Here is a 16,647-nt window from a genome sequence, read left to right on the forward strand (position 1 = left end):
TGTTTTGACGTAAGATTTAATTTTACTCAGAACGTCAGTAGGATATACTAATAACAATATTAATACAAACAATTCATTGCGATATTATCTATATGAAGTAATAAATGGTCGTAGGAAGTCTATTATCGAAGAAAATGATAGCTATAAAAACAACTGTAAAATGGAATCATTACAGAAAAGCTAATGATCGATCGATTGTATTTAATCGGTAAAATCGTATACACTGTCAGACCGGTTTAGAATCTATGTTCACACAATTACTTATTATAACCATGTTGTTATCTTATCTTTTAATAGTGTAAAAGTTGGTTACTATTAGTGATTACTAGTATGATGGGCAAACTTGAACAACACTCATGACAAAATAATAATTTTTATGAAAAATAATTCAAGTCGAGCAACTCTAGTCCATTGGATTATGTTTGACAATTATTATTAGGTATATAGGAAACTATAAATATTGTATTGTACCTTAAATAAACTGTAATTACTTTGGTAAAAATAAAAATATTGATTACGCAATTGCGGTCTTCACGCGAACAACGTATTTATAACGTCTGCTACCCTTCAGTTAAAAAGTTAAAATAATGTTATTACACAAAAAATTACTAAACATTTTTTATTGTTACGTCGAGATTTTCATGAAACGATTTTTTATGTTTTCACATGGTATTTGAACTTTGATTTAAAATGATGACCTCGAAAATGGTATTCTCAAAATGACCTCGCACAAATAAAAATGTTCACTTTAAACCAAACGAAGAATGTTTCAAATTTACTTTTAACTATATACCCTATTATAATACAATGCGTATCGTATAATTGTTGAATTTTTCAAAAAAAATCTTTAAAACATTAAATAATGTTGTTTTTGGTTAGACAACATTGTAAATCTCTGGTTGATTCTCATTATATTTTGCATTTTCATCTCGGTAATAGTGACTCCAGGGAAATACCGCCGCGCTGTGTACGTGATACTTTAATTAATTTCCTATTATGATAGTGCTTATTTATTTCGCCATTTTTCTTTCTTCTCTTTATTGTATACACAACAGCTGTATAATTTGATTTCAGTAACGAATTAATGTAAGCAACTGTAGAACTTTTATTAAGCCTTGGAATTTAAAATAAATCAATTATCTATTTATTTTTGTTTACTTAAAACGGAAAATTTTCTTTGGACGTTTTTAAATAAAATCTCCTGTCAATTCGAATTCTTACTTTTTTTTTTTTTTTACTACGTTCAGTCATTGCGTCATGAATTTCGCAATTTTGCCGTTGACTACTTTTGGTAAGCGCACCTGGTATTGATCATCTCGAGTATAAAAAAAAAAGTTTAACACGATTGCATGGCCGTTGTTAAATCAAGGACAGCATTTAACACCTACTTAACAAAAATTATCGTCACATAAGCTTTTGTTAAGTAACGTATGCGCTCTGTATGATAAAAATGGTTGCTCTTTGTGCTAAACGAAATGAAATTATTATTTCAGACGTTGTTCTTATCGTACTCGATCATTTTCGAATTGCGTGTTAACTTGTTATCACATTAGGTTCACTCACTGCAGACAATAAAAATAGAGAACGCTACAATTGTTTATTATTGTTAATTGTAATCGATTTATACTTAAAATTGCCATCTCCATGAAATTAAAAATAAATGCAATTGCAATGTACCAAACCCAATAATGATGGCTGTACAAATAGTGCTCGTGTTTTCTCTGTCGATTCGATTTAACTTAATAACAAATGCGTAATGGTCGTGTTAGCGGCGGTTGCAATGGCCGCCACGTGTGGTCACCGTAAAAGCGATCGATCGTGGGAACATTATCCTATTGAACACGCTGTTTATTGCTGATGATCTGTTTTGCGAAGATGTAATATTATTGTGCTGATACGATAGAATAATCACGAAATGAATAGCCACAACGTCCGGAAGCCATCGATGGTGTGAAGGCGTCAGCGATGAGCACAAAAGAAAACTGTTATTTTTTTTTTTTCGGCGTTGTAACGATAACAGAGCGTACGACGATTGCTTTGAAACAAAGAACCCGCGTTGGATACCTCAACAATGCCTATGGTATCTTACGCAGTGAGGCAGGTGCAGTCCGTTTTTATGTCTATTCGTTATGGTGTTCTCACTGTATAAAAGAATGGTGGACGCAGACGTTTGTTAACTTTGATTTGTTTGTGTTGCGACGATACGCAGCCACTAGCCAATGTTTGGCGTTTCGAGAGTAGTTGTTGTTTTCTTATTATCGATTTTACTATTACACACTAGACAATAACTATTATAATTGCGATAAAATAATCGTTTGGTCTGCGCAATTGAGAAATAATATAATTAATTATACATTACTATCATGACCTTATCATCAATTCAACTTATTTTGACAACACACAAATGTGCGCACGCGTATTCCAACTGAAACGCAATACGTGAAAATTTCCACCTAAATTTCACGTTTAGTGTAGTGCGGCGCTTGTTTTGTTTTATTATTAACGAAAAAGCCGTCGTTCTGTAGGAGTAATTATTGTTATTATTATTATTCTATTTAAGGTACACTTTTTTTTTTTTTGTTGTTGTTCTCCTTTGTAACCTTTATTACAAACGTTTATTTCAACCATATTTAATCGATATACACATTCGAAAGAGTAAAACTTGTGACTCGATTTAACTTTTGGCCTGTGGATTACACGCACTTTTATGTCTTAAGCGTTTCGAATGTTGTTGACACGCTGACACATACTGGAGGGGCTATAACAATAAACCATATATTTTCAATTTGACGAGAAACCGTGTTTTGTTTGGCTAAAGATACGTCTTGCACAGATGGGGTATCTAATTGTACAGAGTTCAAATTCTTAATCTCCATATTATTTCAATGATAAATTTCACATTGTTATCTCATACAAATAAACAATAGCTTAGCGAACTATTTTTATTTGTTAAATAACTGGCAACGCAAATAACTTAGTTAAAATTACACGTACAGCTTATTTTTTTCTTTTAAATTATTCAACTCCAATATTTGTGTATTTGTTAATATCGTTGAACTTTATCGACAGTCTTTCGTATTACCTTATCTACTTTTAAAATAATAGTCGTTACGTAAAAACTTGATGAAAAGTGTTTGTTTTGTTGATGCAAAAATTCTCGGGTTAGACTTGTTTTTATATATAACCGTCAAGAGTGTCTGAATGATTATTTTTATAATATCTGCACTTTGCCGATAGTTTTTACGATAGTGCACATCATTTCAGAGTTAATGACACCTTCGTAAACAAACCGGTTACCACGAATTTAAAGGAACCTATCGGTTAAGAATATTGTGTAAGGCTCCTTTTCAAAGGATCTATTTGGAAATCCGTTGATATCAAAGATGGCCCGTGAAACATATTACACGTGGTGTACTCGATTGTCTTATCGAAGGTTGAGTATTGAGTATTTAAATTTGATTATAACGCCGAACAGGGTGCGATTACAATCGAAACGAGCGTGTGATTGAAGTTTGATTGAAATTAAATTGTACGTGTCGAGCGCATTTTGAAAATCGGCCAAGCTTTTGTGTATCGTTCGGGATTTTTTTTTGCCACCTAACTTCATTAGTTTTCTCTTCGGATGCGATTTGTTTTTGCTAAACTCATTGCGTCTGACGAACCGTACTGTTATCAGCAGCGTTTAATCTCACGGGCTGGTTTTTTTCTTTTTCAACCGTCCGGTACTCTTCGTAGACGACTTTGATCGTAGGAATATTTTTGCGACTTTACCAGTACGTTTAGTGTGCAATGGTAAATTCGCCATTACTCGTTACAGAGATTGGTATCCGTGAGAAAATAACAACTGCCGCCGGTTGTACAAAGACGGTTGACCTTGGCGCAGACCGCAATGTTTTTAAAAAACGCGAACAATATTAATCGATGAAATAATATTGTTGTAAAATCGGTTTAAAAATATTAATAACGGCAACAACGTCGTTAAATTAACCCGACGCCTTTTATGGTGCCGTTAACTTGATGAGCACAACAAACATAAATGAAGAAATAAACAAATTTCTTGTTTACCCGAAACTACTTTACTGTTTGCGACTGACCACCATTGCTGTTAAAAAAAACACTACCGCGCGCCGCTCGCAAAACATTTTTGAATCGTTGACATTTTATATTGTGTTGTTTTTCGCAGCAGTGATACTGGACGTGTTCGGACTTGATGATTCGACCAGAGGCCGATCTTTGCTGACTAGGCGCCGACGAAAAAATGGTCAAGACGTTTCAGGCATATTTACCGGACTGTCACAGGACCTATTCTTGTATTCATTGCAGGGCACACCTAGCCAACCACGACGAACTCATATCGAAGGTAAACAATTATTTCAATTGTTCCACTGTAATTTATATGACTACTGAAATGCGAGTTTCAGACACGGTCAATATTTTTTATCTAAAAACACAAGTTGATATTTTCAACACTCGACATCCGTTGAAATTATATATTGTGAACATTGTTTTTGGTATTTTTCAATTTTATTTATTCCTCGACTCGTCAGTTAACTTTTTTTTTTTCAACGGCAACTTACCAGTACGTATTTGACCAGCTCAAGTAATGACAATATTATCGAATTAAGAAAATAACCTTTGACCCGTTATTTCGGAAATGATTACTATTTTAAAATATACACTGGGAGTGAGGTGCGGATATGATCGTATTCATCACTGGACATTTCTCAGGCGCATCTCTCCTGTCGCCCAAAATGTATAAAAATGTTAATAACTTTCAAAGTTGAAATGTGTTATCGACCAATTATTTTTTTAATTAGATATATGATTTTTTATTTTATAAGCTAGTCGAATAATATTGTGTATGTGTGTCATTTGAGCAAATAAAGTTAACGCCTTTACGTGCAAAAAGAACGATCCGAAAAAGTGCTAAATAATTAATAAATCGAGAAGTGTATATAACCAAAATATGTAAAAAAAATTATTCCCGAAATTATTTATATTTTGTAAGTAATTGAGTGGGTTACGACGATTAACGTTCACTGTGTAAATATTTATTTATTTATACACTCCATACAAATTGATTCGAAACAATTAAAATACTTTTTATAATTAAATGTAAACTAATTTTGCGAAGAAGTTCGATTAATGTGTGTTACGTTTGAAATAAACGGCATAGAACGTTATTGTATTTTATGTTTTCTAAAGGCGAACTCGTTTATTTAGAGTTATCTAATAATCGAACAGTTTCCAATTATTTGTTTTGGACGTCGTATATTGAGTGTATTAAATTAGGCATAGTCGAATAGGTGCCACCTAAACAATTAAGCGCGTTGATAACCCATCGCTGATAGTGATTGAATATCTCACAGTTGGTTAGTGCAAACAAAAGTCAATTAAAATATCACCGAGTCCTATTATTATTGTTGTTGTTGTTGACCTATATTTTCAACGAGTAAACAAAACAATGCGAAGTTGTATGGTAAAACGGCGGCGGGGCTTACTTATCTATAAATCCTAATGTGTTGTTGTTCCGTCCAAACTGCGCAGTGCGAAAACGTGAAGTAGCAAATAACGTGATTTCAAAATCACATATTACGGTGAATTTATGTCGTGATTTGATTAAAAAAACATTTTTTCAGCCGTAATATGATGTACTGGCGCGCGTTTTTAATTAAATAGTGGACAAACGGAAAGGTAAACTACGCATTTTGAATAAAGCCAATCGGGTTCTTTTGATAATTATATCGCGTGAAACCAGTTGGTAATCATCGAATCCGATTTAATTTGGATTATAAATTATTTATATTTTCGGTAAACCGTTCAGCTGGCGACACTGGCGCGTTGATCTCGCTGCGAAGGATGCAAACCAGCTGTGCTTGACGTTTGCTATGAATTTAATTGACGTCGTTGCCACCGACTTGGTGTTCATCGAAGTTCGCTGCGCATTTCGACAACAATAATATTTACTGTTTGATACCAAGTGCGTTTCGAGTGCATTTGTTGGTTACGTTTTATTTTTCAAGCGACGTGTGTCACGTGCTCGCAACGAATTGAAGTCTGACGACGCGCGACCAAATAATGTCGCGGGTGTTTTTATTTGTCGCTGGCACGTGCATACAATATGATGACTGACTACACCTATAGCAGCGACGATATGTTATTGCGCAATTCGCTCAAACTGTGCCGTTTCTCGCGATTGTATGTCGACTTGGTCATTAGGCTATTAGCCGCGCACCGGTTCATTGAATTAGCGCACCTACAGTTTAGTGTAGTGCACATCTCGCCGCCAACATTAATTGCATCTGGCGGGACAAAGGAAAAGTTTGGCCCCGCAGTCGTTTTACGGGTCGCGTTGAACCTGCGCACTTTTTTTTTTTTTTTATACAATGTGCGCCTCATTACGTAACCGGCACTCGATCACGCGAACGCCGCCGAGATAACCACGGCGTGTTAGGCCCGTTTTTCTGGTACGCCACTGCGCGGTGTCTACGCGGAAACAATACGAATACGGTCTGGGCGGCAGATGTGTACTTCGCTAAAATCTGATACCGCGTCAAAAGTTGTCCCGCGTAATGTTTGCAAAGGCGCTTAAATACCACCGTCGTACACTATCGGATAACACAGACGTATCAATTTCTAATACAGTCGATAGTTCCGGACAAAAGTTTCTAATTTAGTTTTAAATACAATGTCATTCGCGTCTTTGATTTGTTTGCCGTAACCGTTGACCTTTAAGCGAATTACGCTTGTTCGTGTAATTGTCGCTGCCCGTTCTTTGTGCTCGTTAAAACCGTTAACGATTTCCCGTCAAGTTTGTCGATCGATTAATGTTAACAAAGAAGTTGTGCAGGTGTAAAAATTACATTTTGTTGATTTTGTCGTCGTCAACGGGACAAAAACTACACTGCTAATGATTGTTATTTTTTAGGTCACGTCCGCGTCCTTTTTGACACTTGGATTACATTATATCGACACGATTTTCTTTTTCGAACTTTCATAAACTCATAATTACTTTGCTTACACACACAAAAAGTAAAACTTGATAAAAAATGTATACGCATTCGTTTGTATTTACTCCAAAGTAACATTGGGGACTTGTCACGGTTATGGAATTAATGAATACGTTTTCTTGTTATTGAATTTTTAACGTTCACGTTAAGAAACGTTTACTTTTCAACGACTTGGTCGCATTGACAACCGTTCAATTTTTTGTCGATAAAAAAAAAATAATAATTACGAACACGCCGCGGCGCGTGGTATACGCGAATGTTGTCTGCGATATTAACAAGTACGATATTTTTTTAACTACCAGAACTGTGTGAAATATGTGTCAAAAGCACATACTCAAATTCGAATCATAATTTCTATTGCGCATATATTTTTACGTGTTGTACAAACTCGGTAAAAAACAACAACAACAACGCTAAAAAATGATGCACTTGTAGTTCAAGATCAGGACGTTCCGCCGCCGGCACTAATTACCCGACCGCCGAGTAATTAATACTATGACAATAGTGTAATTATGTAATATTGTGGGGCCGTTCATCGCGCGTGTTGTTTACATCGGATTGGGGTTAACTGCTCTTTGTTTTTACGATCAACGTAATCTCGGATAACGAAAATAGATAAATTGTTATTGCTCACTGATTGTATAAGCAGTTTATTGCGTACGTCGAATCGCGATCATTTTTTACGACACATTAAACACTTTGAAGGGTTTAGACTCGATACACGAAACCATTATCATCTGTAAAACAACACACCAGTACAATGAGAATATTTTGCACCCTCCTCGTCACCGAGTGCATATCCATTGAAAAACGTCCACGAAACAGACGCGTACGAGTCGCACACTATGAACCTCAAAACTAACAAGTAAAGGTCATCTGATGAGTGTACATCCTGTTTTCTCTCTGGGGATTCTTATGGTTCCATATCAACAGTATTTTTGATATCGAGTGAATACTGCGTAGGACGCCGCGTCGTTACCTTTCTCCTCTCGGATGATAATTTGTCTATTCTCACATGTCGACATTGTTATGTCATATTTGCCTATTTAAACGCGTCTCAGATTTTCTAGACACCACCAGTCACTTTATCGTTTGGGTCGCAAAAAATGAAAACTGCCAGCGAGCCGATTAGTAACGCTTTTATTATTTATTCAAATTGTATTAAAAGTATTATTAAAAACATAAAAAAACGTGTCTTTATATAGCGCGCCCGTTATTAGATTTAAGACCATGTTCTTTGACGGAGGTACTTTGCATATAAACTGCCAACGAATGGAACTTAATTAAAACGGATAGCGAGCATTGGATGTACGCAAAATAATATCATGTCAAGACTTGAAATCTATACATGTGACGTTTCATATAAATGGCTTTGGAAATAGGTCATAGTTATCTTATTCGTCCTGAAAAATAAACTCGGCGGTTATATTTTATTGCATAAACGCGAGTGTAGTCTGTCCGAAGGGAAAAGGGATCCACGTGCCAGCATTTCGTCGTATCGCCATGTTACTGTTTAACATAATGAACTTTGTGTTATTTTTAAAAAAAAATCCACCACTACGGATCGTTGCAAGTTTTTTATACGTAGTCGTCCGTTTTGAGTTGTGATCAAATTTCGTTTGTACTACGATTTGCCCCTGTTGGCGTTTGACCTAAAATTAACTCGGCAACAGTATCGACTTATTCCAAGTGTGTTTCAAACAGAAAATATTGCACGTTTTCTTGTTTATTATTACTGCAAGTTTTTTATTGTTGTTAAAAGCGCGCGCTTTATTTTGTACGCGTTCTCGGAACGATGAGAAATTATTACGATCCTCTCTCGCTGTTTTTTTAATTGATCCAACTGCAAATACAATGTTTGTACAGAAATGCAATAATTGTACTCTACAGAATCAATTTTCAACGATAAAACAAAATGTTGTTTACTCGCGCGGAAAACGATTTGTTTGTGTTATTTAAAATTCAAACAGTCGATACGTTCTCGGGTTTAATATCAGCGAGATACGATAACACGTGTTTCTAATTGAATAACATCACATTGCGTTTGTTATACGAGTGTTCTACGCATCAAATTTAATCTTTACGAGGGTTATTCCGCACACGTATAGTTTTTCACAGTTTTCTCCGAGCAAACTTTTTCTTATTACGTGACGTCATCTGTCGACAATACGCGCGCGCCAATTTCTCCGTTTTGATGTTTTTGCGCGTTTGTCGACAGCCTCTAACGCAACTCGCACAAAGACTTTACGCCAATTGCTCTTAGAAATGTACGAGGCACGTGCAATTGCGTTTATCTAAATTGTCAGCGCAATGTCGCGCACACCCTTCGGATAATGATATGTCGATCGCAGTGCGCGATGCAAACGACTTAATCGGATAATAAATTAACGATTACCCGGATAATTATCCCTGGTAAAATCAACGCGATAGTCGTTGTTAATAAACGACAGAACACATCTGCCACAATGCCCCACGGTGGTGAACGGCAGAAGCGAATCGTGTGTGTATTGATCGATTTGCATGTGTCCTATTTTTTTTTTTTTGGTGCATGTGCATCACGACTGACGCCAACGTGTGCTCGGCCAGCACTGTGCGGAGTTGCGAAATCGGTACAACCGCCACCGTCTTCCCACTACTTTGCAATCGGTTAGTACCGCCGAACTGCGACGCAATTCCCAACACGGCCATAACCTGAATGTTATCGTGGTGCGACCTCCTGACCGACTACGCGTTATTTACTGATAACGACAATTAGTCGAGTTATTATCATCATTGATAACGGCGTTGCTATTGATCAAACAAAATCACGACACGACCATTTAGCAATTATAAATTTATGATTTTATGCAAAACGCACTGTTGTTGTTAATAGTTCCCATAACGTGGTACTGCCTGCGTTACGATTATGTGGCCATTGTAAAAACACGATTTCACCACAAACGCTAATCGGTACTTTTTCCGAGTTTAATGTTGCGGTGTATATTTTTATTTTCACATTGTTGATTAGAATTAATTTGCAATATTTAGAGCAACTAAATGCTGTTATATTTTAAAAATAAATTTATTTATAGTCCTCATAAATTGTTTGTATTAAAAATTGAGTTTTTCGTTTTCCCCTTTTAATACTCCTCAAAATATGTCAATTTGAATTTAATAAGAAGCAACCATTACACGTGCCGTTTAAATTAAAACTAAATTTTATGTCTTCTACAAGATACACTCCATTGATTTTAATATTAATTACGTGTTATAAGTCTTATTCTAAGATTTGCACTTTTAGGTGTAAACATATTTTGCCTATTTTATACATTATGATGTTGCACAGTATAGTAAAAATACATCATTTATACGTTATCGCATGAAATATTTACTAATTATTTATTAATTCCCATTAGATAATCATTGATTTAACTTAAAAAAGTAAAATATTACGCAATTCATTTCATGCGTCTATTTAATGGGTTTCTAAAAAAAATATGTTATAAGAATCGAATAATAAAATACTAAAAAAAATGTTTTGAATTAATGTCGAAAAATATTTTTGATCGTTAATTCTAACCCTCAAATACTACAGCCGTACATAGGAGAAATAGTAAATTTTTTAATTCAATTATTTCATGTGTTATTCATATTGTAATATTTATTGATTATTGTCTTGTTTTATTTTGCAGTCGTTCCAAGGTAGCCAAGGTAGAGCATATCTTTTCAATTCCGTGTAAGTTGATTTTTTATTACCATATTTGCTTAAACATATGTGCGAATTATCATCTTTGATAAGATTATATTATACCTAGATTCAAGAGAAATTCATAAATGTTTAACTATTATTATATAATTATTCGTACAAAACGAATTGCGATTTAAGTTAATTATTTTTTTCTTGATTTATATCAAGATTATTTTTTAGTATTTGTTCGTCATTGAGTTACTATTTTTTATATTTTATAAGATATTTTAGAGTATAATATTCTATTTTGATTTTTTAGCGTGAACGTTGGATGTGGACCGGCAGAAGAAAGGATATTGTTGACCGGCTTGCACGCTGTTGCTGATATCTATTGTGAATGCTGTAAGACCACTCTTGGTTGGAAATATGTGAGTCAATAATTAGGGTCCGGATTTAAATGCATTTATAAATTTTCATTTAGCCATTTTCAAGAAACCCAAGTTCATGCAACCTCGTCGTACGAATTTTCCTAGAATATTTTTTTATTTTTAGGTAGATGATCCTCTTCTAAACCTCCCAAAACTGAACCTAAACATTATTAAATTTTTAAGCAAATCAATTAAAAACATTCTTCATTTAACTTGATTTTTTATTAAAAAAAAAAACAACCCCGGGAAATTCATACGTTAGAAAATGTTTGTCAAACTTTTTATAATGTGTAATGTATTCAAATATATCACTGCTATTTGTATTATTTTGTCTCAAATCGGATCGCATTTGACATGTAAAATATGTTTTGTAATACATTTTTCATTGAACTTTCTATTTTAACAACGAAATAATCAATATAAATTAGAAAGAAAAATATGTTGCTATTGTGATATTTAAGAAAAATACCGATAATACGTTTTACGATGAATGTACACCCAAAGAAAAACCTCAATCAAAATAGAAAGAGAAATTTTATCAAGGGTTTATGATAATGTTTTATTAATACGAACAAAATAACTATTCTTATAAATAATTATTGTTCAGGACAAGAAAAAAGAATATCATATTGATAAATATATCATTGATTCAATAGTAATGATATATTTATCAAATTGAACAATGAATTTATTATATAGATCGAGATTTTTCTCTGGGTGTAACTGTGATTTGAGAGTTTATGGAATAAATAATTGAAATCGTCAATTATTATTTATTTACTCGTTACAAAATAAGGAAAACGTTGTTTTCAGAAGCGGAAACAATTTTAATTTTAAAAGGGGCGTGTTAAGTGAATTTTGTCGATTGTTGCTGATAAAAATGCCGGCCTCTAATGACTTAAACGAACGCTTGGGGGAGATGTGCGCCATTCCTCCCGCACTACCCTTTAAACCACTACTGATTATTTAAATATTTAATTTCAATTATGTAACTTATACAGGAAGTTCCAATACTGAGACTTGGTAATTTATTTGTTACAGGAACACGCGTTCGAGTCTAGCCAAAAATATAAAGAAGGCAAGTACATAATAGAACTGGCCCACATGATAAAAGAAAACGGCTGGGAGAGTCCGCCAAAGAAATGAATTTATGCTGTCGCTCTTAAAATGCATGTGTTATATACGGTTTCCAGTTAATAATCTCATTTCACACGATTGTGACGCATTTTTATCATTTGGACGGTCCGTTTGACCTACAGGTCAAATCATAATGATTTATTCGATTAGTGAATACATTCAGTTTTTGATGTTTATTAATGTGCATGGCATTTGTGCAGATCAACCCATGAAATCGGTTGTACTCGATAGACATACGATATTGATTCAGTTACAAGATAGCTGACAACAAAGTGCCGTGCATCTAACTTGTTATTTTGTGCGTTTAGTTTTATAAATTTACGATGTACCTAAATAAATTACTAATTTTGTGATAATATTACCTTAAGAGTAAACTATGCCCAACATTGAAAACAGTTATCTTCTGAAACTTTATTTTTCATTGCATACTCACAAACGCTAAATTATCTATCATATGACAATTGTTAATATCTATTAAGATAGTTTAAAAAAGAAGTATATTTTATATTCAAATACATGTTATAAATTAAATATATACGTGGATGTCAAAAAAATGTTGAAATGTTGAAATTGACAGTTTGAATTAAATAGTAAACTATCTATCTATACTGTCAAAACTTAATACAGGGTTTTCTTTATTTACTATAAATCAGTTTAATCATTGTTGATGGATACCTTTAAATATTTACTATATTTCAAAGTTCTTATTAGTTCACTTTGAAATGTGTTAAAATTATTTCTGTTTTAAGAGTTTAATTTCTTCTTAGTTTTTGGGTAATATAAATATATTTTAATTAAAACTATTCGTGTATTACTTTATATTCACTAAAACTAACTACAAAGAGTTTTGATTTATTTTTTCAACAATAGATTACTTTGAGTTTACGATTTAGTAGTGTTTTATAATATATTCCCAACTATAAATCAACAAGTTTTGAACATTTAGAGTTATACTAAGACATCATTTAGTAACAGCCATTTAATAAGAATTATTCGTATAAAATTGTAATGAAATGTTTGTATAATGTTCAGCAAGATTAAAAAATAAAATTCCCCTGTTATATCTTTCATTAAAACAAATTAAATTTACTGAATGATATAATTCGTAAGTGAAAACTTTAGTATTTTAGGTTTAGTAAAATAATGATGTTTGTAAATTATATTGTGCATTAATTTATACCTAGTCGATAGGAACTGTAATTAAAGGCTATATCATATAATATTACATATATGTTTTATAATTATTTTACAAAATTTAACTCGAATGTACTTAAAAAGCTCCTTGGTTTAAAATAACTAATAATCCATATTAGATACATACAAAACAAAGTTAATTACATTCTATTTATAACCATGGCTTAATTTAGTTTATAACTTCCAATATACGATTAACACATTCACTTTTTTTTTTTTTTTTTCAAATACATACATTTGTTTAATAATAATTTAGTGTAAATAATATGAGTGTAAAAAGTTCCTGTAACAAAACCTTTCCACTTTGTCTTTGACTAAATTGATCTCAAATATTTTTTTTCACTTTTGACTGTATTCAATTGTTTCTACAAACTCAACAGACATTATTTTGCTTTATAAAAATCCCAAATTAGTTTAACAATTTGAATCTTGTAACGAGTTGTATGCTAAAAATATTTGAAATTATAATAAAGTATTGGTTTGACAATTAGAGTCCATAATGATTGGGTCTCTTTCTTTTTTTTAAATAATTAAAAATGTTACTTTTAATTATTAGTCAGTCACATCTTCCACAAATTGACTTATTATTTTTTATATGTAATTGAAATTATATAAATAGATGTAATATTATAAATCTTGCTGTTTAGTTTGTCATTTGTTGATAAATTCCATGATCTCTTGTGGTATTTGCTTCTTTTTTAATTGTGTATTTTAAAGAAAACGATTTCAGAAATTCATAATTAATCATAAATTCTTAAGTAAATTATTTTATTAAGTTCATTCTCATAATGTTATTAATAAACGCTTAACTTCCATCGTAAAATATTTTGAATTCATAAATTCTTTTATTATTATTAACTATTAAAAAGCAAAAAAAAAACTACATGTTTTAATTGTTCATTAAATTATATTAGTTTACCTTCATTAGAATTATATAATAATGAAATAATTTTATATTCTTTTAGATGAATTTTATTTTTGACATAATACAAAAACATAGTGTTAATCTTGATGATTATTTTATTAATGTGAATTTCGAATGATGAATAATTTTTGTTTTATTTATATTTAAATTTGACTTCTGATATCTACTTTAGTCTATTATTTTTAATTATTACTACTCATTATTCTTTTCTGTTAGTTGTACAGAATGTTAACATTGTTTTTTTTTTAATTTTATACTTAACAATATAATATACAATATAATATTATTATTAATTTATGTACAATGCTTGACATAATATTTTGAGTTGTGATGTTTTTTTTTTCAAAATATAAAATAAGTATATACATTTACCTATTAATTTTTAGTTCCTATTAACCTTTTTTGTTTATACCTATTTTAATTACTAGTATCTTAAATATTCTACAAAATATATACTAGTACAAGTTTTTGTTGTCCCTGGAATTTCTGTTAGGTCCATTGATAAATCTTGTATTAATAATCAATTCTATCAATTATGTTTTTATCAACTATGAATCTAATATAATGTTTTGTTTCTTTATTTAATACATAAAGTATTTGCTGACATAAAAAAATATTTTGAAACTATTATAAAAATAAAGTTACGATTAATGTACTAAACATAGTAAAAAATTATATTTGAATCAAAATAAAAAAATGATTTATCTTCAATATTTTTACCAATTAAATCGACTTATCAATTTCTTTTTACAAAAATTTATATAAAATTGATTTTCCAATAAATGTGTTTGACGAACCCTATCAACCATAAAATTTCAAATCCTAAGTAGGTTTTTAAATAATAACTACAATTTTTTATGAAATCTCGTCTTTTTTTTTATTATTATTTTAAAATTTTTATTATTTGGATGTATGCGAAAATATAACATATTGATAATATTACTGTCTTGTTAAATTATTTGTCTATTTGTTTTGAACACAATTTTCATATACTAAGACTTAATTAATCTTACACAAATTAATATATTAGAAACTAAAAAATTGAAAATAACAAGATAGTTAACACATACAAATCATTTTAATTGTTAAATAGAAATCATAACCCATATTTTGTGGACTATTTTTATAGTTTAATAGTAGAAATAATTTATTGTAATAAAACGAAAAACATGTATCTTATCTCTTCTCCATTTAGAAATCGTTTGGTTTTACTACGAACAAATTTGGGCCCACAACTTACCACTAATATGCAAATTGTTATCGTGTATTATAAACATATTGCTTAGACAATTTGATTTATATATTTAATATTTTCAACTCTTGCTGTGTATCATTTAAAAAATTAATGGACGTCAACAAATTTTAGCTTCAATGCGTAGCTGAGAAGGTATTAATTTTACTATGATGTATTTTTAGATTTTTAAGTAGGGGAGATTGGGGCACATTTGAATACGGGGTAGATTTGAATTGATTAAATAAAATTAGCTGTAGTGGATAAAGTAAATTCAAGTAAAATACAGAAGGTTAGTCATACTGTACCCAATATATGATGTTCATCAGCTATCTGTTATTAATATTTTCATAACTATAAATAAAACTGTGTTTTTGAATTTTTTGTTACCGTTTTATTACTATCTTAATAAGAGTTTGAAAAAAAAAGAAAAACATTCAGTAAGTATTTAAGAAAACATACTGAATTAAAATATTATATTTTTTTAAATGGAATATTATGGAATGTGATGTATTTCATTGTACAATTTTTGATAATTTTGTTGAAACATGTACTAATTGGTTTTTAACATTATAATGATCTCATAAAATGTATTTTATTTTAAGAAAATAGTTAGAAATTATGTCAAAAAAAGGACAGTAAATGTTGAATTTATAAGAATCTATAAGATATTAGAGATTTGTTAATTTTCTGTTTACAAGTAGGTAGGTAAATACCTTTAATTTTTCTAGAGAAACTATTGTTTTATATTATATAAGTACCTACTAAGAAAATGTATTAAAATAATATACTTTTACTTATTGGTAATTTTATATGTGTTAATTTTTCAATATATTGACTCATTCAAATGTGCCCCGCATGGATTCACATGTACCCCTACCATGGGGCACATTTGAATAAAAAGTAACTTGTATTTAACATTTTAGAATAAACTATTATTCTATGATATAGATTTTTAATAGTTACAGTGTGATGTTAAAATATTATGAGAATCTAACAGGACCATTATACTTCAAATTAAATGCAAAAAAAATTAAAAATCAAAATGTAATTTC

General features: G+C 31.1%; 2 protein-coding genes and 1 long non-coding RNA gene across 3 annotated transcripts in view; 2 read left to right on the top strand and 1 right to left on the bottom strand.

Moving 5' to 3' along the window:
- The window catches only part of LOC126908582 (uncharacterized), a 2,888-nt gene extending 424 nt beyond the window's left edge, over nt 1-2,464 (bottom strand). Inside the window, exon 1 of the long non-coding RNA XR_007704804.1 lies at nt 615-2,464. This is a non-coding gene — a long non-coding RNA (uncharacterized LOC126908582). The remainder of the gene's footprint in view (nt 1-614) is intronic.
- The window catches only part of LOC126908579 (RUS family member 1), a 24,822-nt gene extending 20,527 nt beyond the window's left edge, over nt 1-4,295 (top strand). Inside the window, exon 10 of the mRNA XM_050690773.1 lies at nt 4,184-4,295. The gene's annotated coding sequence lies outside the window, so the exon portion shown is untranslated. The remainder of the gene's footprint in view (nt 1-4,183) is intronic.
- On the top strand, nt 4,220-14,709 carry LOC126908581 (protein yippee-like 1). The gene is made up of 4 exons (XM_050690780.1): nt 4,220-4,360; nt 10,682-10,725; nt 10,997-11,105; nt 12,147-14,709. Exons 1-4 carry the CDS (start codon nt 4,259-4,261, stop codon nt 12,249-12,251), a joined length of 360 nt encoding a protein of 119 aa, XP_050546737.1. The 5' UTR covers nt 4,220-4,258; the 3' UTR covers nt 12,252-14,709.
- Nucleotides 14,710-16,647: the final 1,938 nt, after the last annotated feature.

Source organism: Daktulosphaira vitifoliae, unplaced genomic scaffold (assembly GCF_025091365.1).
Source record: "Daktulosphaira vitifoliae isolate Bord-2020 unplaced genomic scaffold, ASM2509136v1 Scaffold_5, whole genome shotgun sequence".
NCBI lineage: Eukaryota > Metazoa > Arthropoda > Insecta > Hemiptera > Phylloxeridae > Daktulosphaira > Daktulosphaira vitifoliae.